The sequence below is a fragment of the Chamaea fasciata genome, unplaced genomic scaffold, assembly GCF_029207755.1.
Source record: "Chamaea fasciata isolate MVZ Bird 193981 ecotype frontalis unplaced genomic scaffold, bChaFas1.0.hap1 SCAF_21, whole genome shotgun sequence".
Classification (NCBI taxonomy): Eukaryota; Metazoa; Chordata; class Aves; order Passeriformes; family Sylviidae; genus Chamaea; species Chamaea fasciata.
In genome coordinates, this window is record NW_027094106.1 from 9,790,080 (window position 1) to 9,813,543 (window position 23,464).

The 23,464-nt window shown below is 54.7% G+C and overlaps 2 protein-coding genes across 7 annotated transcripts in view; one reads left to right on the top strand and one right to left on the bottom strand.

Moving 5' to 3' along the window:
• The first annotated feature begins 2,284 nt into the window (after nt 1–2,284).
• Nucleotides 2,285–13,930, top strand: DUSP14 (dual specificity phosphatase 14). The gene is made up of 3 exons (XM_066201765.1): nt 2,285–2,431; nt 10,489–10,568; nt 11,881–13,930. Exon 3 carries the CDS (start codon nt 12,000–12,002, stop codon nt 12,594–12,596), a length of 597 nt encoding a protein of 198 aa, XP_066057862.1. The 5' UTR covers nt 2,285–2,431; nt 10,489–10,568; nt 11,881–11,999; the 3' UTR covers nt 12,597–13,930.
• A 1,004-nt stretch (nt 13,931–14,934) lies between these two features.
• Nucleotides 14,935–23,464, bottom strand: part of SYNRG (synergin gamma) — a 36,189-nt gene continuing 27,659 nt past the window's right edge. For 4 of the 6 annotated variants that reach the window (XM_066201760.1, XM_066201758.1, XM_066201757.1 and 1 more), the window contains 5 exons: nt 22,988–23,084; nt 22,574–22,722; nt 19,796–19,906; nt 19,202–19,237; nt 14,935–18,270 (listed from right to left, as the gene is read on the bottom strand). In XM_066201760.1, coding sequence (XP_066057857.1) covers nt 18,139–18,270; nt 19,202–19,237; nt 19,796–19,906; nt 22,574–22,722; nt 22,988–23,084 — 525 coding nt within the window. In that variant the 3' untranslated portion in view covers nt 14,935–18,138. The remainder of the gene's footprint in view (nt 18,271–19,201; nt 19,238–19,795; nt 19,907–22,573; nt 22,723–22,987; nt 23,085–23,464) is intronic. The other 2 variants (XM_066201761.1, XM_066201756.1) reach the window with 1 other exon arrangement.

The following is a 23,464-nucleotide window of genomic DNA, read 5'->3' on the forward strand; positions in this document are numbered from 1 at the left end:
TTCTCACACACTCGTGGTCACCCGGGGACTCGTCTCTGCCCCTGAGACGGTGTAGCTCCAAGGAAGGCAGCAGAACTGATGCAACGTGGAGGCAAAGCAAACCTTGAGCTCGGGGAGCCAAAACCCTCACATTTTCGTTTTTTGGCCTTTTGAGGTTTTCTTAATTTGTCTATTTTTGTTCCTCGCCCACCTCCGCGCTGAGCGTGACGCGAGCCCTCGCTGGAGAGGCAGGGTTTTAAGGGAGAGCTCTGGCTGTTATAAAGCAGCGAGGTTCTTGGAAAAAACAGCCTCTGGAGCAATAAACAGATTTGGAGCTGAGGGCTGTGAGGGACGGCTCCATCTGGGCTGCTGAGTCATGAAACCTGCCCGAGCGAGATACCAGCCGAGGGCTCGGGCTGGGGGAAGCTTCCTATGAGGGATTTGGGCTATTTCGGTCGGAGCGTGCGACAACAAAACCAGAAAGCGAACAAAAGCGGGCTGGGGTGGCCACGCTTCGCTCCAGCAGCCGCGGGGTTAAGGCAGAGGCTGCCCTCCTCCTCCTCCCCCTCCTCCTCCTCCTCCCACCTCCTCCTCCTCCGATGCCAGTGCCAGCCTTGTCCCGTCCCTGCCATGGTGGTCAGGTGGTGGGAGCAGAGCCTTCCCCTTAATCCCACAGTTTAGCAGCTAAAGACAAGCTCCCTTTGCTGTGTGGATCCCCTAAACCATGGCATCCCTCCTTGGGATTCCCAGCCCATGGCATCCCTCCCTGGGGATCCAGCCCATGGCATCCTCCCTGGGGATCCCAGCCCATGGCATCCCTCCCTGGGGATCCCAGCCCATGGCATCCCTCCTTGGGGATCCCAGCCCATGGCATCCCTCCTTGGGGATCCCAGCCCATGGCATCCTCCCTGGGGATCCCAGCCCATGCCATCCCTCCGTGGGGATCTCAGCCCATGGCATCCCTCCGTGGGGACCCCAGCCCATGGCATCCCTCCGTGGGGATCCCAGGCCATGGCATCCCTCCGTGGGGATCCCAGCCCATGGCATCCCTCCTTGGGGATCCCAGCCCATGGCATCCTCCCTGGGGATCCCAGCCCATGCCATCCCTCCCTGGGGATCCCAGCCCATGGCATCCTCCCTGGGGATCCCAGCCCATGCCATCCCTCCGTGGGGATCTCAGCCCATGGCATCCCTCCGTGGGGACCCCAGCCCATGGCATCCCTCCGTGGGGATCCCAGGCCATGGCATCCCTCCGTGGGGATCCCAGCCCATGGCATCCCTCCTTGGGGATCCCAGCCCATGGCATCCTCCCTGGGGATCCCAGCCCATGCCATCCCTCCCTGGGGATCCCAGCCCATGGCATCCTCCCTGGGGATCCCAGCCCATGCCATCCCTCCCTGGGGATCCCAGCCCATGGCATCCTCCCTGGGGATCCCAGGCCATGCCATCCCTCCCTGGGGATCCCAGGCCATGCCATCCCTCCGTGGGGATCCCAGCCCATGGCATCCCTCCCTGGGGATCCCAGGCCATGCCATCCCTCCGTGGGGATCCCAGCCCATGGCATCCCTCCCTGGGGATCCCAGCCCATGGCATCCCTCCCTGGGGATCCCAGCCCATGGCATCCCTCCGTGGGGATCCCAGCCCATGGCATCCCTCCGTGGGGACCCCAGCCCATGGCATCCCTCCACACGGAGCGGAGCCCCCCTGCCCTGGGCAAGGCTCCAGCCTGGCCCCCAGGGTGATGGCACAAGAAGCCCCGGGAGCCTCAGGACCACCTGCCCTTCCTTCACTGTGCTCCCAGCGTGGGGAGGAGATGTGGCTTGGGATGTCCTGAGTCACAAAAACCAGGTTCCTCTTTGTCTCCCTCAGTGCTGGCCCAATGAGCACCCACAGAACCGAGGGACTCTGGCACATCCCCACCCCTAAGGGACCCCATCTTGTCCCCACACACTCCGGCAGGGTCCCCACGGGGACATGGCATGTCCCATCCCTCACAAGGGATGCCCTGGGCCCTGCCACATCCCCACACGCTGTCCCGTCTTCGCTGGGACCCTGTGCCCACAGGGACCACCTCTCCCTGCCCTGTCCCTTCACCGATCCGACACATCCCATCCCCACAGGGACCCCATCCTGTCCCCGCTGCGGGTCCCCTTTTTCCTATCCCCACAGTGTCCCCGCCGTCCCCACCGCGGCTCCGCTCCCCACAGGCGCGGCGGGCCGGGCGGCGGCGGCGCCTTTAAGCGGGGCCGGTCTCCCGGAGCCCCCGCCCGGGGGCCGGGCCGGGCCGGGCCGCCCCCCGTAGCCTGGTAACGGCGGCTCTGCGGGCGGGGGCGGCCCCGGCAGCCGCGGTCAGGTGGCACCGCCGAGACGGAGCCGGCCGAGCACGATAAAAGTCCCGGCCCGCCGCCGCCACGGCCGCGAGGGAGCGCGGAGCTGCCGCCCGGGAGCCATGGTAGGGACGGGCCGGGCTGGGCTGGGCGGGGGGGATCCGGGGCGTGAGGGCTGAGGGGGCCCCCGCGGTGGTCGCCGTCCCCGACCCGCCCCGCTCGGGTACGGTGCCCTCCGGAGGGGCCCCGGCGGGCGGGGACGGGACCCGGGCGGGTTGCGATCCCCGGCGGGCTCGGGGTAGCGGGGCTGTGCCGTGGGACGGCGGCCGGGCGCCCGGCGGGACGGGGCGGCGGCGGCGGCGCTGCCCGGAGGAGCGGGACGCGGCAGAGAACGCGGTGGCCGCTGCTCTGAGCCCGGCGGGAGAGCGAGGGGCAGCCGGGAGAGCCGCACCGGAGCGGCCACGGGCACGGCTCCGGGAGCTCCTCGACGTGGAGCCAGCCCCACGGCGGGCTGTGCTGGAGCCGGGCTCCATCCCTGGATCCTGCCGTCGGCGCCCGTCCCCGGCTCCTGCCCTGCGCAGCCCCAGCTCCCGGGGCGCCCCGGTGCCCCCAGACCCCGGCGGCTGCCCCGGCCTCGCATCCAGCCCGGCTTGCGTGCACGGCCCTTGACTCAGCTCCGGAGCAAGCTGCTTTGAGCAACACCAGTAATCAATGAGTGGCATTTGGCTGTAGGGAGATGGGGCAGGATTATAACCTGTTCGACTGGGCAGCAAATGAACCTTTTATTCTCGAGGTTTGAGGGCTGGCAGATGCCCTAGTATCATGTTGCAAGTTCAGTTTATCCCTAATGCCCCTGCCTCGGGAATGGTGGAGGATTAGCACTGACAAAACACTGTTTTCCCTTACGATACACCGGATCAGCTGCCCCTGCTCTGGCAGGGAGTGGATTCCCCCCCCCAGGCCTCGCTGCAACCCTCGGTGTTTGCTGTGTTCCCGGAGCTTGGGACGGGCTCTGTGGCACTCTGGTTCCCAGGGGATGAGAAGGAAGGATCCCTGATTTGGGGGACACGTGCTGTTCCCCGCTGGCAGAGAGATCTGCTGCCACGACTTGGCTGACGTGACCCTTGTGAACGTCAGGGGAGCGGTAATGCAGCAGGTTTTAGTCGATTTATGCCTGGAAGGTGTGAACGTGCGGCTCTGCCTTGTCCTTCCTGCCCCCGAGGGCTCGCCTGGGTCCTGGACAGGGCCACAGACGTCCCGGTTTCCTCCAGGAACAAAGGTGAAATCCCGGGGATTTCACCCGAGCCCTCTCTGCGCTGCGGGGTCTGCTCTGGGCTCTGGCACTGCTTCCCCGTTGGTCAGGGCAAGATGGAAATTTGCATGGCTTAATTCAATACCTGATCCCAGCTGGAATCTCGGGGCTGGAAAGCCAGAGAGCTCATGCTGCTCTAGTGTTAGAGACGTACAGGGTGTGGGGGGAGATCTGCCTGAGCCAGGCTCCATGGGAGGGAGGAAAGGGATGCAAAAAAAGTCTCAGGTCTCTGTTCTGGGAGCCAGAGCCAGCTTTGTCCCAGGGAACCGGCCACCTGCTCCCCTGGGCGTGCAGGAAGAGGCTGGGAATGAGGAGTGGGGAAAAGGCACCTGGGCAGGGCAGTGGGGCCTGGGAGCACCACACACTGACCCCACCAGAGCTATCTGCCAAAGGCTGTTCACCAGAGAAGCCTTCCAGGCTTCCTGCCACCACTGCAGGACTTTCCTTCCAAGGTGGTTTTCCCTAGGAGAGTGGGGTAACACCTCAAACCAGGCACGGGAGCTTCTCCCAGCCCCTCCTCTCCAGGTACACAACCCTCAGCGCACACACACCCATTTATGGCTTCAAAAAGGACACTCTGTGAAGGGAAACATCTAGCAGAGAAGGCTCTGGCGTTTGGAAATAGCTGAGGAATCTCTGAACAGGAGCCCCAGCTCGCTGGATGCTTGGGAATAAAGCCAGGAACTGGGAGGCAAAGGCACTGCCCACCCTTCCCGGGGCACCTGTAGTGCAGGCAGTGCGTGGGCTCGGCTCACACAGCTACCCCCCCTGCTTTAAAAATAGTATAAAATGATAATCATCAGGCAGGTTTGGGGTTCCCAGCAGGAAGGATCAACAGGTGCCGCCACAGTCACCCCAAGGCCAGGTGGGTCAGGGTTCCCAGGCTAATGAGAATTAATTCTCATTTATTTTCACCATCCCACCCTGCAGTGTAGGGAGGGTCTGCAGGTCCCTCCCTTCGAGGGCAGGAGTGGAGGAAATGTGAATTTGCAGGGAATTCCCCCCAGCCTGGAGCAGCCAGAGCGAGCTCCTGGGAGCTGAGGGGCGCTGGCCCCACGCCGCTGCTCACGGGGGAAGCTCCACGCACAAACTCCATTTCCCCCTGACCGATTAAAATTGGCCTGGCTTCCTGTCACCCTACACAACCCCACGGATGTGCTCAGAGGTGACCTCATTCCCTACAGCTGCTGCGGGCACATCCCTCTGCTCCCACCCCTCTCCGGCCAGCCCCTGCCTGGCCTTGGGAAGCGTGGGGAGAGCGTGGGCAGCCCCTGCCCGCCGGGAATTCCCACCGAGGGGAATGTGTCACCATCAGGGTGCCAGCTTTGAGACCCCCTGAGAAGCCAGGCAGCTGAGAGCACGCAGCAGTTGGCAGTGCCCCTGGAAGAGGCCCGGGTGAGGCCAGCGCCGAGGCACCGGCCCGTTTCCAGGTCACGTCGCAGTGAATTTGCAGCTGCCTTCAATTTTACGGGCTCTGGGGTGGGCTGGGGCAGAGCCCCAGGAGCAGCAGGCACAGCCCTGGGCCCGGCAGGGTCGCACACGAGCAAACACACCAGGTCCCTGTGTTTTGTTCTGCTAACAGGGAAGAGATTGTGTCCCTCCTGTCAGCTGTGACTGCGCAGGGCACGGCTCCGGAAAAAACAAGGCTCCATCTTGCAGCACCCCGGGAGCCGGAGCCAGGCGTGGGTCTGCTCCCTGAATGTGCCCCCCCTGCTCTCCATCCACGTCCCCAAGGGTCACACTTGGACACAGGGAGCAAGGGATGGAGCTTTCCTAAACTCCACCTGCAATCCAGATGCCATCAGCTGGCGCTGGAATAATCTGTAGTGCTCCAGAAGAGGCGGTATCTCCACCCGGGGCTGGAAAACAGCCCTCGGTGCTCAGCCGAGTAGGGAACCGATGCTGCACACAACTGTTGGATTCCGTTCGTGCCTCCTCAGAGCTTGGTTCTGGTTTTTAAAGCGTTTCATGCACCTACCAGGAGTTTTTGAGCAAGGATGCAGGCGGCTCCGTGCTGGGGGAGAGCCCCGTGCTCTCAGCGAGCAGCACGCAGAGCGTGGCGTGCAGAGCCCGTGGCTCGGAAAGCACAGACGTGGCGTTTTAACAGAAAGATGGTTTGTTTTTCTTGCATCAAATCCTCCTGCTGCCTGCCGAGGGAGGCTTGTCCTCGGAGCAGAGCAAGGATTTATAAATACCAGCGCGCCCCAGGTTGCGCCCGCCGCCCGTCTCGCTCCGTCGCCGCGGCCCGGAGCTCTCCCTGTGGCCAGAGGTTTGGCTCTGGCAGCTGGCAGGATCCAGCTGCCAGCTGGAGAGGGAGCAGTGCCTGCTCCTGCTGTGGAGGGGGTGGCTGCATGGCGGGCTCACAGCGTGGCAGGATCACGGCGTGGCCGTGGGCAGCCCCGCTGGCACAGGAGCTGGCGGCGGTGGGAACGGAGAGGCAGCCGAGCTGCCGCCCTGCCCGCCAGCCTGGGACCCTGCCCAGGGGGACGAGTGGCATCCTCAGAGGGATCCTTGCACAAACCTCGCCACCCGTTTTTTCCTGCCGGGAGAATGGCCGTGGGGGAGTGAGCCTTTGGCTGGCAGAGCACTCAGACACCGCTCAGCTGGGTTAGAGTCGCCGCCCTTAGCCTGGTGCCAGCCCCAGGCTCGGTGCTGCCATGTGGGCTGAGCCTGGCTGTGCAGCGAGGGTGAGCCTTGCCAAGCCCTGGCCTCACCCAGGGCGCCGGGCACCCCACTGGTGCCAGCGGGAGGGACAGGGCCGTGACACAGCAGTGCCAGCTGTCACCCCACTGAAGGCAGCAGGCTGGGACAGGCTCCTGAGGGATGGCCAGCCCTGCAGCCCGGGGAGCTGCCTCGGCTCTGGGAGCCAGGACTCTGCGCTTGTGGGTTAAACAGCTTGATGTGGGGTCGTTGAGCTTCCCAGGAGAGCCTGGAACGGTTTGCATGGTGTCTTGTTGTGCGTTTTGGGCATGATTCGCCTTTTTGTGGATCCTCTGGGAAGTTACTGGTGTGTTCTGGCAAGCGCAGGGACCCGGCTGTGCTGGGAGCTGCACAAGCAGCCAGGGCTGCTCAGAGCTCCGGGCAGACAGATTATTATCTTGATTTAACATCTGACAGCTCCCATCCTGCTCGGAGAGGCCGGCACAGGCTGCCAGCAGAATCAATCAGGGGCTGGTCACAGCATCCTCTGTCTCAGCCCAGATCACCCCGCCTGCTCCCCTTCCTTCCCCACTCCAAACCCGAAACACTCGACCTTTTTCCATCGTGAGGATGTGCTGATGGCCCTGACCCAGCCGGGAGGAGCCTGTAATGGCTCCGGGAGCACAGGCAAAGGCAGGAGAGCAGAGCCCCGGCAGAGCAAAGGGCTGCAGGAGCGCTGGGAAGAGGAGCCGGCAGCTCCCACACATCCTCTCCCCTCCCGGCTCTGCTTTGGGCTCCCTCGGACTCAGCACAAGCAAGCCCTGACCCGAGAATGGCTGCAGTTCGTGCTCTCTGCTGAAATTTATTTGAAATGCCACTCTCCAGGACCATTTCTGAAGCAATTTGCTGTTCAGCCTGGCTGGGAAGAGCCCTGAGCAGGCTCGTTCATTCAGCGCCTGCGATATTGACTCTTCTCTTTACTGCAGGATTAGAGAGCATTTGTCATCTCCAAAATGAATAACTTTTCCTCTCCTGGGAGGGGGGAGAAGCCTTGCCTCAGTACTGACATTTTGCACACCCAGCCCACAAACCTGCTTCGAATCCCAGATGATGATCTGGGAGTTAAACCAGGGGCTTCAGTGTCTCTGCTCCAGGTCCAGCCTGCACTAAACCCACGGTCCAGAGGGAGAGAGAGGCCTGGGGGAGCTCTCACCTGTCCAGGTACCAGCCCCATGGTTGTGTTACTGCCACACAACCCAGCAGACACTCAAGTCCCTCAGGGACAAGCCACAGCCTCTGCTCTCAAGGCAGAGGAGCTGTGTTAAACAACAAACAAACAAAAATCAGAGCAAGCCACCCAGCAGCACCAGAATAAGAAGGCAGAAGCTCAGACTTGCCAACTCATTGTCTAGAGCCCAACCAGTTCTCCCTCCTGTCCTGGAGATCACAGTCTTTAGCTCACACACTCACCCTGTTTGTCATTTGAGCTTCCAGAGGTGTTTTCAAGTCTTTCTCAGGAGGCCCAGGAACCAGCAGTACGTTCCCATGGGAATTTCAGCCTTTGTTAACAGGACTGCGTTCCCAGGAATGAAAGCAAGAGAAACAAACTCCAGCTGTTGCAAGACTTGGAAGAGCAGAGCCACGAGCATTGCCGGCAGCAACCTTTCCAAGGGGCTGCATCACCAAAACACCAGCCACGGCACTGGGATTGCTGCGCTGCTTTGGAAATCCTCTTACCTGGAAAGGAGCTGCTCTGAGGCCAGGAGATCCAGCCCAGGTGGGATACAGCCAGCCTTCCATGGCAGCAGCTACCCCGGGCCGGGCAGCTGCCCCTCCTGAGACAGGGGACGCACGGATCTCAGCCTGGAGGTTCAGCAGAAGGACCCACCTGAGAGCTGAGGAGGGTGCAGGATGAGATCCAGGCTGGATGGGTGCTGGAGAAGTATCCCCTCGCCATAAACCTGAGGATGGTGCTGGCCAGGAGCGCTGGGAAAGGACCTGGAGGCTTTGAAGAGCGCAGTGTTCTCCAGGCTGTAATTAGCCACTGGCTTCCCCCACCCCTGATTATGCAGAGGAGGGAAATGGCAGAACCCACCAGTCTGCCGGGGAGGGAGGAGGCTGCTCCCGTCCTGCCCCCGCTGCACCAGGGTCCCTCTGCCACCCCGGGGTCCCTCTGTCACCCCGGCACCCCAGCCCTCCCCACGGGCAAGACCAAGGCGCAGTCTGGGAGGGGATTTACTGTTGGTCAGGGCTGCTACAAGATGAATTCATTCATTAACTGGAGTCAGCTCAGAAAAAGGAGGATGGGATGGCAGGAACAGCTGGTTGCTACCGGCCCACAGGCTTCTCCTGAAGGACCATCTGCACCTCTGGGAGTCTCGGCCCTTTGCAGGAAACCCCAGTGACATTCCAGCTCCTTTGGAAGGCATTCCAGTGCTGCTTTAGGGAAGGTTCTGGGTCCAGGACAGGCTCCAGCACCCCGGGGCACCGGCTCTGGGCTGGTGTGACTCCCCAGCCAACGCCGTCACTCAGAAACCCCAACCGAGGAGAAGTGGGAGCAAAGGTGGGGTTTTTATTTCACGTGAGTTGTGCCCTGGCAGTGCAGAGGCTGAAGGGGCAGCTGTGCCCCTCCCTGTGCCCTGCCAGGAGCCTCTTGTGCCATCGGCCTTCCCAGGCACAGCCACGCCAGGCTCTGTGTGCGCTTTGTTCTGTCTTCAGCGATTTCCTTCATTTTTTTTTTCTTTTTTTTTTTTGTTTTGTTTTCTGCACTCAACAACGGCTGGGAAGAGGCTTTTCATTCCTTTTCTCTTTCCCTGCCCCAGCACAATGACGGCAATGGCTGCATGAAGAGCAACAGCGCTGGATGACAGCGGGGTGCGCTGGGATAAGGCGGCTGTGCTGGGAAAGGCAAAGGGACTTTCACGGGAGCAGAACAGGCGACTTTGGGCCGGGCAGAGGGATGCGGCCCTGGGGACAGATGAAGCCCGGGGGATCTCAGCCGAAGGCGCCGGAGCCGCTGGCAGCCCAGGCAGACGAGGCCTCTTCCATTCGCAGCTCCCTGCACGCCAGCAGCTGCTCAGCCTGGTGTGTGTGGGCAGCAGCGTGGCTCTGTCACATGCCCGAGACAGCGCGGCGCAGTCGGTGCCATCCCAGCCGGCTCCCGCTGCCAGCGCCGCCGAGCGCGGCAGGGGTTGGGCACCCGCCCCGCTGCCCTGGTGGCTGTCCCCAGCAGCCTCATCTCCCACTTAAACAATGAGCTTCTCTCCAAAATATTCCTTCCTTCTGGCTGAGAGCTGCTCTGGGTTGGGTGGGAGCTGTGGCGGCCATTCCGAGCCCCGGGGGATGTCGGTGGAACTGGGATGAGCAGGTCGGGGTTGGAGGGAGCAGCTGTGGCTGTCCCTGGATCCCTGGAGGTGTCCGAGGCCAGGCTGGACAGGGCTTGGAGCACCCAGGGAGAGTGGAAGGTGTCCCTGCCCAGGCAGGGGAGGGGATGGGATGGAATGGGGTGGGATGAGCAGGTGTTTGCCATCAGCGCAGCAGCCCCGGAGTTTGCAGAGCGAGCCCAGCCTGTCACATGCAAATCCCCGGATAAGTTCCTGCCTGCGAACAGGAACCACTTTATGGAAAGCAGCAGAGCCCTTCCCCAACCGCCTCAGGAGTGCCCCGGCTCCCCCGGGAGCAGCTGGAGGCTCTGCCTTGCTCACAGCTGCTTTGGGACGGGAGCAGCTCTGGCTCTGCCCGGGTCCAGCAGCGTTTCCCAGGCGATTCCCCTCCACTCTGGGGGCCTCTGGGAAAAGAAGGGGATGTTGGCCCCATCCTCAGCTTTTCGGGTGCTGTGGCTCTGGCATCAGCTCTGCCCCTTCCCACTCACAGGGAACAGGGGGTCCCAGTGGGTGACTTTGGGCATTGTCAGAAGGACACAGACCTGCCCCAGCTGTCTGGGCATGGGCAGATGCTAAAGGAGACATTAGAGCAAATTAATTACTGAAATGACTTCTATTTTTTTGAGCCATGACTTGTGTGCCAGCCTCACATTCCTCTGGGCTCGCCGTGACTTTGAGTGCCATGTTGGCAGGAATTGGTGACATTACGGTGTTGGCAGCAAGTGCCACCCCGAGTCCTCAGTCTCTCTGTGGGGAAGCTGTGGTCCTCCCTCCCAGTTCTTGGACACCCACCTAATTAGAGTCCAGTGCAGATCCCAGTAAAATCCATGCTGTTTTCTCTCCCCAGCTCGGCGTTGGACACACTCCATGAACCATCCCAGCCCCAGGTGCCACCCCGTGATTTAGAGCAGGACTTTGTTACCAAGTGTAAGTGTCTCAATCCTTTGCACTGTCAGTAAGAGCTGCCTGAGAGCAGGGTTTTCCCCTGCTCAAAGAACTTGATTCCTTTGAAAAAACCACACCTTTCCTTGCTGTTCCAGCTGGGCGACTGCAGTGGGGGGAAGCTGAGCACTCGTAGCTGCAGCAGAAACCTTGTTGGGGCAGGAACTTTTTGCAGCTTTGGGTCCACAGCTTCAGGAGCTGCTCAAGTAGCTGCCAGCAGGGAAGAGCCACGTTGTGCTCATTAAGTTTCTGTACCACAGAGCAAAAAATCCACTGGCAGCACCGCCAGCCACTGCTGGGATCTGCCAGTGCTTCCCAGAGCATGTCATGAGGGCAGACAGCTGAGGGCTGGGGAAGCCACAGCCCTTTAAAGGACCCTCTTAACATAATGAAGGATTGCTGGAGGGACCCTGAGCATCCCCCAAGTCCCCTCAGCTCTGCCAGTGCCACCAGGGTGGGCTCAGAGGTCCCTGGGCAGGGGCTCCCCGGCCTGCACCGACTGGAGCCTTTCCCGTGGTCCTTCCCCAAACAGAGAACACACAGACTGCCAAATTATTGATACTCCAGAGCTCATCCTCTGGCTTTGGAGGTGCCCCAAAGGAGCAGAGGGAGTCAGAGCAGGGACCCCCGCGGGCGACGCCAGGCCTCTGCAGCGTGTGTCTCCCTGCCAAGCATTAGTCAGGCATTGAGGCAGGAGCAGAGCCTCCCCTGTCCCAGCCTCTGCTCTTGGGTTTTACTCTCAGCTCCTGACATAACCAGGTCACTCTTTCCACACTTCCCCTGCCTCCATGAGGGCTGATGACTGATGGGGATGGACGTGACTCACCGCCTTTCCTAATGAGCGGCTTTTCTCTGTTTATGTGCCTTGGTGGGGCCTTTCCTACACCTAAAAAAGGAGAAGGGTGGCACTGGGAAGAGGGCACTGTGCTGGAAATTGCTGGCATCTGCTGTTCCTCACCATCCCTTTGAACTGTGGCCAGCTGTGAAGGTGTTGTGTTTGAGCAAGGAAAAGGTGTAGCTCACCTTCCAGGTGCTGGTCCAGGTGAGATGCTGTCCAGGCCCACAGGTGAACCCTTGGCGAGTAATTGCAGCTAATTAGGCTGGAAGATTTTTTTTTGTTCCTATCTGTCCAGGCAGTGCCTGAGGAACAGTGGTAATGAGCACTGTGAAACCAGCCCCACATTCCCCACGGAGCTTTGCCAGGCCACAGCAGGGCGAGCTGGGCTTTCCTGTTCCCTCGCACAAACACGGATCAGGGCCAGCTCCCCGCTCATGTGGCCTCGCTTGTGTTTTGCAGTGACTAAGCAGCGGGAGCTCTCTCTGTCCTGCCACCACCAAGCCAGACAATCCCTCCCTTGGCCGAAGATCCCGTTGGATCTCTTCCCATAATGGAAGCCTGAGCGCCAGGAATCCTCCATGACCTCCAGAAGCCACAACTCCCTGCCGAGAACTCTGATGGCTCCGCGAATGCTCTCCGACGGCGCCCTGGGGGGCATCGCCCAGATCACGCCCTCGCTGTACCTGAGCCGGGGCAGCGTCGCCTCCAACCGCCACCTGCTGCTGTCCCGGGGCATCACCTGCATCATCAACGCCACCATCGAGATCCCCAACTTCAACTGGCCCCAGTTTGAGTACGTCAAAGTGCCTTTGGCCGACATGCCCAACGCCCCCATCTCGCTGTACTTCGACAGCGTGGCCGACAAGATCCACAGCGTGGCGCGGAAGCACGGGGCCACGCTGGTGCACTGCGCCGCCGGCGTCAGCAGGTCGGCCACGCTCTGCATCGCCTTCCTCATGAAGTACCACAAGGTCTCCCTCTTCGAGGCCTACAACTGGGTCAAGTCCCGGCGCCCCGTGATCCGGCCCAACGTGGGCTTCTGGAGGCAGCTGATAGACTACGAGAGGAAGCTCTTTGGGAAGACCTCGGTTAAAATGGTACAGACGCCCTATGGCATCATCCCAGACGTTTACGAGAGAGAGAGGAGACCCCTGATGCCTTACTGGGGAATTTAACGGGACTGCAGACAAGGGAAGCACAACAGAAGGGACGCGCTGTTCCGAGTCGACCAGACTGGAGACAATTCCCTTCTCCTTCTACAGCCAACTTTCGGTTCTCTACCCTACAGCAGAACCTCGATTCTCACCTCACTAACCTGCAAGGCCAACGATTCCCTTCGAAGCATTTTTCTCTATGGGGATTTCCCATCCACATCTCTGATTTAGCAAAACCAGGTCTCATTACAAGTTTATTCCTTCCATAAAGCCTCCGTCTTTTATTCTTTTTTTTTTTTTTTAGTCAGTTTATTAGGATCCTCCGAGGAAAGGCCTAAGAGGCACTGGGCAGAGTTGATGACCCAAGTGCGCTTCCTGCCGCAGCAGTAGCCTGGATATTTTGTTATAGCTTGTTTGCTTCCTTGCAAAAAAAACCCTGTAGTGGCTCAGGAGCAGCACTAGCGAGGCCCTGCTCCACAGCAGGTTTTCCAAGCACCGGGGAGGCAGGAATACAGGGGCTGTGGTGCTGGTGCTGGTGTTTTCCTTAACATCCATAGTGACTCTCAGTATATTAGTGTTTGAGATCTTTAGTCAGCTCTTAATCATATTCAAAGTTAGGGGGAAAAATAAAAGGGAAAAAAAAAAAAAAACCAAAAAAAGTGCATCAGTCCGTGTCGGCCACAAGTAAAATAAAAATCGAGCAATTCAAATCAAATAAATACAAGATCCTTTTTCACTCCTTCCATGCCAGGAATAGTCCTGGAATACACTTCAACTACCAGAAAATGCTGGCGTGTTCTGCGGGCGGAAAGTTGACAGATCTTGTCCAGATGTGGCTCAAGACAGAAGGAGAGGGTGGAAGCCCCCGGGCAGCCAAAGAGATGCTCAGGAATGTGCGTGGCCCCTGCCCGGAGCTGGGCTGTCCGTGCCACATTCCAGCAGCCCGCCCAGCCCCGGGGAATCCGGGAATCCGCTCAGTCCCTCGGCTCCTGCTCTGCTCGGGACCTGCCTTAGCCCATTCCTGCTTCTCTCCATTCCGTCCTCAAGGTTATGCTGCATCCCCGGGTTGCTCCTCTCTGTCCCCGGGGTGGGTGACAGAGCCTGGCCTGGCTCCGGCTGTTCCAGGAGCGACTCCAGCCGCAGCCCTGCCCTGGGAGAAGCCTTCCCGAGGCTCCAGGGGCAGGGACTGGTTCCTTGGAGCGTGACTGGAGCCCGGCAGAGCCCCGCTCCTGAGCAGGCACCGGAGTTTCTGTTGCCTCTGGAGGAGGAGCAGGCAGAGCGCTGCGATCGCTGTCTGATTTAAATGAGATTCTATACTTGGGAAAAAAAAAAAATCAATAAAGATTAAACCAGAACATGTGTTGGTTTCCTGTTCCAAACGGTGCTAATGGAGCTCCAGCAGCAGCCTAAGGCCCAGCAGTGCCTTTGGACAATTCTGGCTGAGGGATCTTTTCTCCTGCTTTTCCTGATGAGGTTTTTGCCCCGCAGAAATAAAGGGGAGGTTTTGCCATCAGCTGCTCCCAGCTCAGGTTCCGTGGCTAGATCCCAGTTCCAGTGGCAGGCAGACCCAGGAAATTAATCTCCCTAATTTATCAGGAGTTAAACTTCAGCCAGGGAAATGGGAAGTGAGGAACTTGAGAGTGAAAAATCAAGATTAATCACTGGTCTGGAAGCGTTCCAACACATGACATTTTAAAGGGAAAAAAAAATGCTAAAAACTGAAATCTGCTCCCAAAATTAAACTTTACCTAAAAATGGGCAAAGGAGGGTTTAGCAACGTTTTTGGTATAAAAAAATGAAAAGTTAAAAATTCTCCACTTTAAATTATTCTGTAGACTTTATACACACATTGTCCCCCCGAGGACTGAGGGGAGAGGAGACGCTGATGTTCAGCCAAGAAGGCACCAAAGGCTGACTTTGAACGCAAGGGAAAGTTAGACCTATAAAAAGTGAAATTGCCTAATAAAGCACATGAGGAAACAAAGAATTCACCTGAAATCCCCATTCGAGGTTCTATTACAGTGTTAGTGCTTGTGGGGATTTCACTGCAAAAGCTCCTCTTGGATTCACTACAGCAAAAGATTTTACACAAATGTTTTCCCCCTCAAAATCCAGTTTTTTCTCCATTCTCAAATCTACAGAAACCAAAGAAGAGAGGGCTCTGGTTTAGCTTGGATTGCTCTGAGCACACCCACTGGCTTTGAGGGGAACACTCCTTCTCCCGCTTTTCCAAATGGTATCTTAGTTGTCTGAAAACTATTTTATATCTTCCAGTATTTGGTGAGACACCTTCCCCATCCCAGCCTCAGAGCAGGTTTCACTTACATTATGATATAAATATATCAGCTTCCCAGGCTGGTCAGATACGAAACGAGCTTTTTATTGAACACCAGGTCTGAATCTCAACACAGGATTTATAAATCATTGCAGGAATTAAGGGAGTAAACAAGGTACTAAAGTCAATTAATAACACTTACTCTCATTGGATTGAAAATATCAGCAGCAACTCCAGCACAGCACAAACCCAAACAGCTCCAACTAATAATCACAAAACCACTTCTGGAAGAAAAATAACATTTGCCCAGAGGGCAGGAGAAGAATCACAATAGAAAGGGAAGTTTTTTCTGATCGCTCTTCTTCATTAAATTGTGACATTCCTACTTTAACACTGAGAACTGGAATTAAATACAGGTGCAGAATTAAAAGTAAATCCAAAGCAGCAGTTTGTACACTAGCAGCTTTTATTGGAAGGGCGGGTTTTGTTTCAAGTTTATGATTCCCAATGGAGCTGACAGGACTCGGAGCATTCCGTGGGTTTCCATGAGCTCCTGCTCAGCCCGGGGCTGAACTTCAGCCTCACTCCCACATCCTGCAGGGATTGCAGGGAAGGAGCTGCTCCCACCAAACCCAACGAGGAGAAGCTGCTGCCAGGGAGGGAAAGTCCTTGGGATGAGTGGTGAGTGCGGGAGGTGACAATTGCCAGGGCACAGGTGACCTCGGAGGGGCCGCAGAGGAGGAGGAGGGAGAGGCAGGAAAAGGCTGGAGCAGCCGCCAGCACCAGGGAGAAGCTGCCACGGCACGGAAGCACCAGGAACACAACGGGGTTAAGCCATAAACACATTAAATAACCGAGCAAATAATTCCTCAGAACTCCAAATGTACACAAAGAGACAGAAACCCTACTTCCCACAGGTCACGCCAAGGCAGAGCCCCTTTTATCTATCTACACATGGATTTAAAAAAAAAAAAAAAAAAACCAAAGAAAATCTCGTTTCTCTTTTCCAGTGAGAGAATCCATGCAGGAAATGGAGTTACAGGTCTGAAATTGGGCACAAGCAAAGGGAAGGCAGCGTGTCCAGGGGCCTGCAGCAGAGGCAGCAGGGGAAGGTGGGCTCTGACAATCCTGTCACCTTGGATACAGCTTGGAAGGACACTGGGCTTTGGCTGGCAGCAACATCCGAGAGGATGCCGAATGCTCCAGTGAGTCATTGGAATGACTGGGATCTGCAGCTCATCGTCCCTGTGCAATGCCTTCATCGAGGGGATCTCCATGCAACCCCTCCCCGTGCTCCCCGGGCTGAAGGTGCAGGGAGCAGAGCCCTTCCTGCTCCCCACACGGCCAGGGATGCTGCCTGCTGCTCTCCCTGCTGTGGGAGCAGGAGAGCAGCAGTGTCACCACCCTCCAGTGAGCTCTGCTGCAGCTGGAATTGGAAATGTCCACTGCTGTGAGAACACTGGTGAGGGGCACAGCAGCCCCTGACTGCTGGAAAACAAGGGCTTGTGGGCACAAGCTCTGGTGCTGGAGCTCTTGCCCACCTAATAAATGAAAGGGAGAGAAGCAAGGAGTTGCTTCCCTGTTTTTTTGGTAATTCCTGGGCAGGATGTGGGAAGCACAGCACGGGAAATGTGCCTCTGGATCAGCTGGAGCTGGAGGCACAGGGTGCTTTATTTCATGAATGAGCTAATTTGAGGCAGCAAGGAGATTTATTGTAATTGGTGTAAGGAAGGAGCCAGACACCTCTGAGCCAAGATTCTTTCATTTGGGCTAATTAATAGTTTGGTATAACTATGCCTGTTTGTTTTTTACATACAAAGCATCGTTTTCCTCATTGTAATTTCTGTTTCAGCAAATAACCACAGGTCAGTGTCAGGTACTTGTAATGGGGGCAGGATTAACTTGGAGAAGCTGTTGAGATCTCCGGAGGAAAGGGACAGATCTGAGAGACTAAGCCAAAGAATTAAGGAGAAAGTTGTTCCCTATGGATTTGCACCCCACTTCATTCCCTGCAGACCTAGACAGGCTCGTGGGATGTCTCCTGTAACACCCTGAAGCTCCCACAGGTTTAAAATCCTGTAACCAGCACTCCATTGAGTGCTCTGTCCTCTGGATATTGGATCTGAAGGAGGAACCAGGTACAGGTAACATTTAGTGAGAGTCTGTGACACAAACCTGTCCAGGGAGGCACCTACAAAAGCCACAAACCAGCAGGGACACAATGCCTGCTTCAAACACAGCTTGCTGAGACCACCAAATTCCAGGGTGAAATCCCTCTGGGTGTTAAATCCCACTCCCTGCTGCAGCAGCCAGGGGCCACCTCGTGCTGCCAGCTCTGAGTCACAGGAACACGTTGCTACAGGTAGCAGCAGACTGCAAACACAGCCATCCCATCCCATCAGGAACAGCATCTCCACAGCCAAAAAAGGTAAAGATTCTACACAGAGCAGATGTGCTGCATCAGCAGAGTCCAGCCTTCAGCAGTGCTGCAGCCACACAGCTCCCAAAAGGTCAGGAGAGACAAAATCATACCTGGAGCTCAGGGCAAATCCAGGGAAGTTTATCTGTATTTACAACAAAGACCGTGAGTTTGCAGCTCCAGCTGCCTGCACTACAGAATCCACACAGCACAGGGAAAATTACAAATTACAACAGTTTTCCAGTCCTCACCTTCCAGCACTAACCAGTTCTGCATCCAGCACAACTTCCAACACAGAGCAGTGGAAGCACAAACACCCAGCAGCTTCTCCTTCTGAGTCAATAATTCATTCTGCCTCGATGCTGCTGTGACTCATGTGCTGTGATATCACAGCAGCAAAAATGCTTAAAGAACATCAAGGTCCGTGTCCCAAAAACGTTAAGGAAAAGATTTGCTTGCAAATACAGACTTCAAGTATTCAAGTGGTTGTTTCTATGCAAATCAGCCCAGCATTCCAGGTTCTCTGGGAAGCTCCATGCTGGCATCTCCCAGGTTTATGCACAAGGTTACCAGGCTGCTTTTACACAGGATAACATTTTCATTTTCAGAAAGACTGAAATGCCACCTTTTTTTTTCTTTTTTTTTTTTTTTTTTTGCCACACTGCATATTTTCCAGTTCCCTCTGAAACCTTGGCCATTACAAGTGAATCCTTCACCATCTGTAACAGCGGCTTTAATCTGTTGATTTTTGGACCAAAACCCAACCCCGAACATGTCAAACCCTGCCCCCAGCTCCAGCCTCTCCAGCACAGCAGTTACCCCAAGTCCCGCAGGGTTAGAGCCAAGGCTCCACCTGCATGCAGCTGCTTTCAGAGCAGGTCTGGCAGGATGAGACCTGGAGGTTTGGGCTCCACGCAGTTGATCCAGAAGTTGGCACAGCTGGCGTGGTACTGGTGCCCTCCGTACGCCAGCTTGAAGTTGTCTGTCTCGGAATTGAAGGCCTGCAAGAGGGATGGACACAGGTGTGACAGTCTGATCCCCTCCAGGGTCTAAACCTAGAGTGGAAAAGAGCACAGGACTCTCCCCTGAGCACTCCACCCCATCGACTCTGTTTGATTTTAGTTGCAGGTGGACAAAACCTTCAGCCGGCACACCTAAGCCAAACTACACCTGCAGGAAGGGAGCCCTGGCCTGACCCCTGGCAGCTAACTCACCTTGTTTCCTGCATCTTCTGGTTCTGTTCCATCTCCCTACCCAAGGAAAAGCTTGTCCTGCTTGCCAGCAGACAGCTCCTGCATTTATTTCCCTGGCTCCAGCCTGGCTGTGGGTTAGGCAGGTGCAATTCTTGCTATTAGTGTTATTTCAGGTTGAATTTGATCCACTTCCTCCTGTTAATTGAAGCTGCTTTACAATAGAAGCCTCTGAGTGTGTGAAGCCATGAATAGGCTGAAACCACCTCGCTGTTTGTTGCTAGGAGATACTTTCCAATGCCTCACAGCTCCCTTTAGAAAAAAAAATATCCCAGCCCTGCTCTCCACACCCTGGATTTCCTGCAGAGATTTCTAAAAATGCCACTGCCTGCTACACAAAGCCAAAAGTCAATACTTCCAGCACAAAGCCCCTGAAATCCCCCCTCTCTTGCTACAGACACACAGGCAGCACAAATTCAGGAACTCAGGGATTTTCTGCCACACAACAGAAGGAGCACAAAACCAGAGAGCTGGGCACAAGGTACAGGCATGCAGACAGACAGGGGGAGGCTCTGGAGCGTGTTAGTTGATCAGATCAAGAGTTAACGGCCACAAAACACGACTGGAGAAGAGGATTAATGATTGGTACAATTGAGAATGACAGCCGAGAGCCCATTAGCAGCTCAGCCTTCCACACTCAAGGAGAATGAGTCTAGAAAGAATGTCTTTTACAGGTTCATACTTTTTTGGGAAGTTCTTCCACAGGTTTCTCTTCTTTCTGAAATAACGTTGAAACCAAAAAGTCAGGAAAAGTGCCTCTGCTTTTAAGTGGTTGGCACAACTCTGCACATGTCCTGGGAGTCCCTCCCAGCTCTGCTAATGACAACAGTCCCCTCTGGTGAGCCAGCTCATAAAGAGAAGTCATGAAAAGATTTTTATTTGTTAAAAAAAAAAAAAAGTATACTTTAAAAAAAAAATCTTAGTATCCCAGTTTCTTGCCCATTACAAACAATTAAACTCAACCCCTTCTCCACAGCTGTGTCACACCAAAGCCCAAGGAACACTGGAAATTCCATTATTATAATTCCATTATTTCCAAGATTTTATTGAGACCTATCTACAGGTCAGAGTTTAAAAATTATAACCATGAATTTTTTTTTTCAATACACCCATCCCTGGAAGTGTCCAAGGCCAGGCTGGACAACCTGGGACAGTGGAAGGTGTCCCTGCCCATGGCAGGGGGTGGCACTGGATGAGCTTTGAGGTCCCTTCCAACCCAGACCAGTCTGGGATTCTACAAATGGAAGCTCGAAAGGAGTTTAGGCACCACACTTACTTTGCTTCTGGAATCCACATTGAGGAGACACACTCCACAGGCAAGGTCCTGGGCATTTTTAATCCCTGGGCGCAGCATACAAGAAGAGAAATCCAGGGAGTTTTCATCTGGCTAAAGAAAGGGGAAAGGAACATTTTAGGCATTTTCAGTGCCTGAGAAAGTTACCAGGCATCATGATAAAAATTACTGAGCAGCAAGAGCCAGCGTGTCACACGGCAGGGCAGGGGTGACAATCATCAAAGCTGTCAGGATGGATCTGCCATCTCCATCAGCGCTGATTTATAACACTCCACGTCTTCAAAAAGGGCCTCAGCTACAAAGGAAGGAATTCTGGAGTTGCACATTGCCACATCCAAAGGGGAAGAAGGAGCACTGAGAACTGGGGGAAGGCAAACAGAGGACGTGCAGGTGTTTGTGCAGCTGTGGGGAGGGAGCTGTCCCAGCCAGCCCTGGGGAGGTGGCTGCAGCGGGGTTCATTGTCCTGGGCTCCCTGGCGTTGCCTCAGCAAAAAAGGGCAGCTGGTTTTCTCTTTTTTGGGTTTTTTTTTTTTGAACGTACAATATGGCAGAGCAGTACAAAATGGGATATGAAGGTTAACCAAACCATGGAATTCAGGCCACCAGCCACACACATGCTCAGGTTAAAGAGAGCCAAAGGGTGGGAGAAGAAACCTGTAAATAATAAATTACTGTGGTCACTTTTCCAGTACTTAACCTCACATTTCAGCCACAGTCTAAATGATCGATTAAAACACTGCATAAGGATGACACAAAACTGTTCAAATTTTGCATGAAAATAGTAACGCAAATAAAAGCAAGGACTACAAATGCAAGAAGCTTAAAAAATGGTGTGATCCCAGGGCATTTGTGTCTTAATCCACACTCTGGGTATGCTGCTCACGCTGCCCTGCTGAATGGCTGGAGAATAATTGGAATCCTGAAAGAAAAAAACCCACCCTTTAATCTCTAAGGAGATCAATCAAATTAATAAAGGCACTCTAATATTTGTTTACCAAATGCATGAGTGAAGCAAATGAGAAGGTCATCCTGCAATTTGCTGTGAAAAAAACCACAAGGCTGTGCATAAAATTACCTTGTAACAAAATCCTTTAAAAGATAAAATTAACCTTTCCAAGCACATGCCTGGGAGCTGGAATCCTTCTCTGCAGTTAATTGGCACTTCTGCATCATTTCGGATCCGTGGCTGTAACAGCAGAGGGGTGGGTTCCACCCCTTCCAGTGAATCCCGTGGGGAAGAGAAGCAAGAGAAGGGGTGATCTGGGGAATTACAGGAGTCATGAGCCCCTGGTTTTTGGTAAGTTCAGCTGGACTGTGTGTGCATGTGAGAAGTCACTGTTCGCAGCTCCTGATGTGATTAAACTTTAGCTGGAGCTACGAGCCAGGAGCTGCTGTGGCTCAGAGAACACGGGGCCAAGCTTTGGACTCTCAGGTAATCCCTGTAATCTCCCAAGGAAAATCACTTTAGCAACTGTGTTTTAATCCACCTGCTTAAATTAGGAAAAGATCCTGATAGCTCTTGGGATTGTTCCTATCAACAATGCCCGAGTTCAAACAGGTGAATCCAGGTCTATCAAATTCCTCTGCCAGGCAGTAAAATGCTGAGGATATAAATTTCCTAGGATGGCAGGCTCTGTCCATCACAGAACATCCCAAAATACCTGGGGAGGTTTAAAATGTGCAAAAGGTGTGTAAAAAGGGACTGATCATTTATAATACCTGCCTTGCAGGGAATGACAGCGAGCTGGAGATGGGTATTTCAAGCAGAAACCAAGAATTCCAAGCCTTACTTATAAATGAGTGTTTATTGGGAAGGAAAAAAAAAAACAACCCTTTTGTGGGCACAGCTGCAGTGCAAGGAGGAAGCCACAAATTAAAATGCTCAGTGGAAACCTCCCCATGGTAATGATGTGCTCAGTGATGCCTGGTGGGATGTGCTGATCCTGAAGGCTCCTTGGGTATGCACTGAGTCAAAGGGATCCAGCGTCAGTCAATACAGAGCACACACAAATGGGTGAGCCCCTAAAATTACGAGTTTTTCCACGGTTAAAGGAAGACATTTTGCACATTGTATCTCCTGCAACACAAACCCCACAAGGTATTGGATGGCAGGGTGATTTCCCTGCCTTCTGTTAGTGTCTATTCTGCACCTCTGTGTGCCCCTCTCTATCCCAGCTCCTCTGCAGACCCTTCCCATGGGATGCTCCTGCTCTAAAGGGCCACCCCTCAGACCATCCCAGATATGTCCAAAGCTCTCCAGCTCCTACCAGGCTGTCTGGGAGCTTTTCCTGGCAGTGCAGAGCAGGAAAAGCTGTTTAGTCTGTGGCAGGAACCAAAACAAACTCAGACATTTCCAAAGGCAGAGAGAAGGGAAAACAGTTCAGTCGTTCCTGTGTTGCTCCACTGTGTGTTATGGAATTGTGAGCATTAAAGCCAATTGCAGGGATATTAAAAAACAAGACATGGCCATGTCGTTCTGGTTTTGTAAAACGGCTTATTTGGATTTTATTAAATATGCCTTACTGGAGATGTCCACAGACACCCAGGACATCATTTACATCGTTAAGGTACTAGGACAAGACCATGTTTGCACATAAATAACAGTTTTCATCGAGGGTTTTGAACTGGCTTTCACAAATAAGTCCATTTCCATTTCCCAAGAGAAGAAACACAAGCTGTCAAGTCAGCACACCCTGCAAAGCCTCTTTAAATAAAATGATGACATTTGTTTTAGTGACCAGGCAGCTTATTTGGGTCTTACCGTTAGAGCAGCCAGGGACATGAAGCTGATCAGGTTGTTCCACACTTTATCAATATCCTTCAGCAGCTGCTGCAGCTTCTCACTGCAAACAGCAGTGGCTTTGATGCCCAGCTCCACCCTCTTGGTTACTCGGTAGACTTCAACGACCCCTGTGGATGTAAAACAGGGCAGGGAATGCACTGGATCCCCAGCCTGGAACTCAGAAACGGCAAAACAAGAGTGGCCCAGGAGGGGTGGCCATGGAGGGTCGGTTCAAAGCTGGAGTTATATTTATTTGGCAGAAAAGTTCTTCATTATTCAGATGCAGGCAAAGATTAAGATTAAAAATAAAGCCATGTGGGAAAGAGCGATTCTATATTCCTGGTTTTTCGGGAAGAACTTTCAGTGTAAAACAGGTGGAAAATTAGAACCTACCCTGTAAATATTCCATGCCTTGAGCAGACTGGATAACTTCAGTGCAAACTGATGAACTGCTGATTCCATTTAAGGTGTCGTTTGCTTTCTTTATGACCTGGTGGAAATGAATTTCATAAAATTATGGGGTTTCTATCTTGAAATAATCATTACAAACAAGATTGCTCCCAGCAGAAACTGTTATTCGGAAAAGGAGGCAAATTAAACAAGAAATGATTGCCACACTCCATCACGTGTTTTTATACACTCCTGCAGAAGTAGATCAGGGGGAAGTATGAACATTTAAAACCTTAATGTATTCCCCCCAATAGTTCCATTACCAAAATAAGAGTTTTAAGAGCATGCATGCCTTGCTGTCTAATTTAATAACAGCATTCACACTTTGGGCTCTCTAATACTCAAATGTTAAGGAGCACTGATCTGGCTGTGAAATATCAGATGAAAGGTCCCTGGGCACAGCACAACAACAGCTCTGTC

Bases quoted from the DNA above. Each gene is read 5' to 3' on its own strand.
- DUSP14 (XM_066201765.1), top strand. From the start codon at position 12,000: ATGACCTCCAGAAGCCACAACTCCCTGCCGAGAACTCTGATGGCTCCG.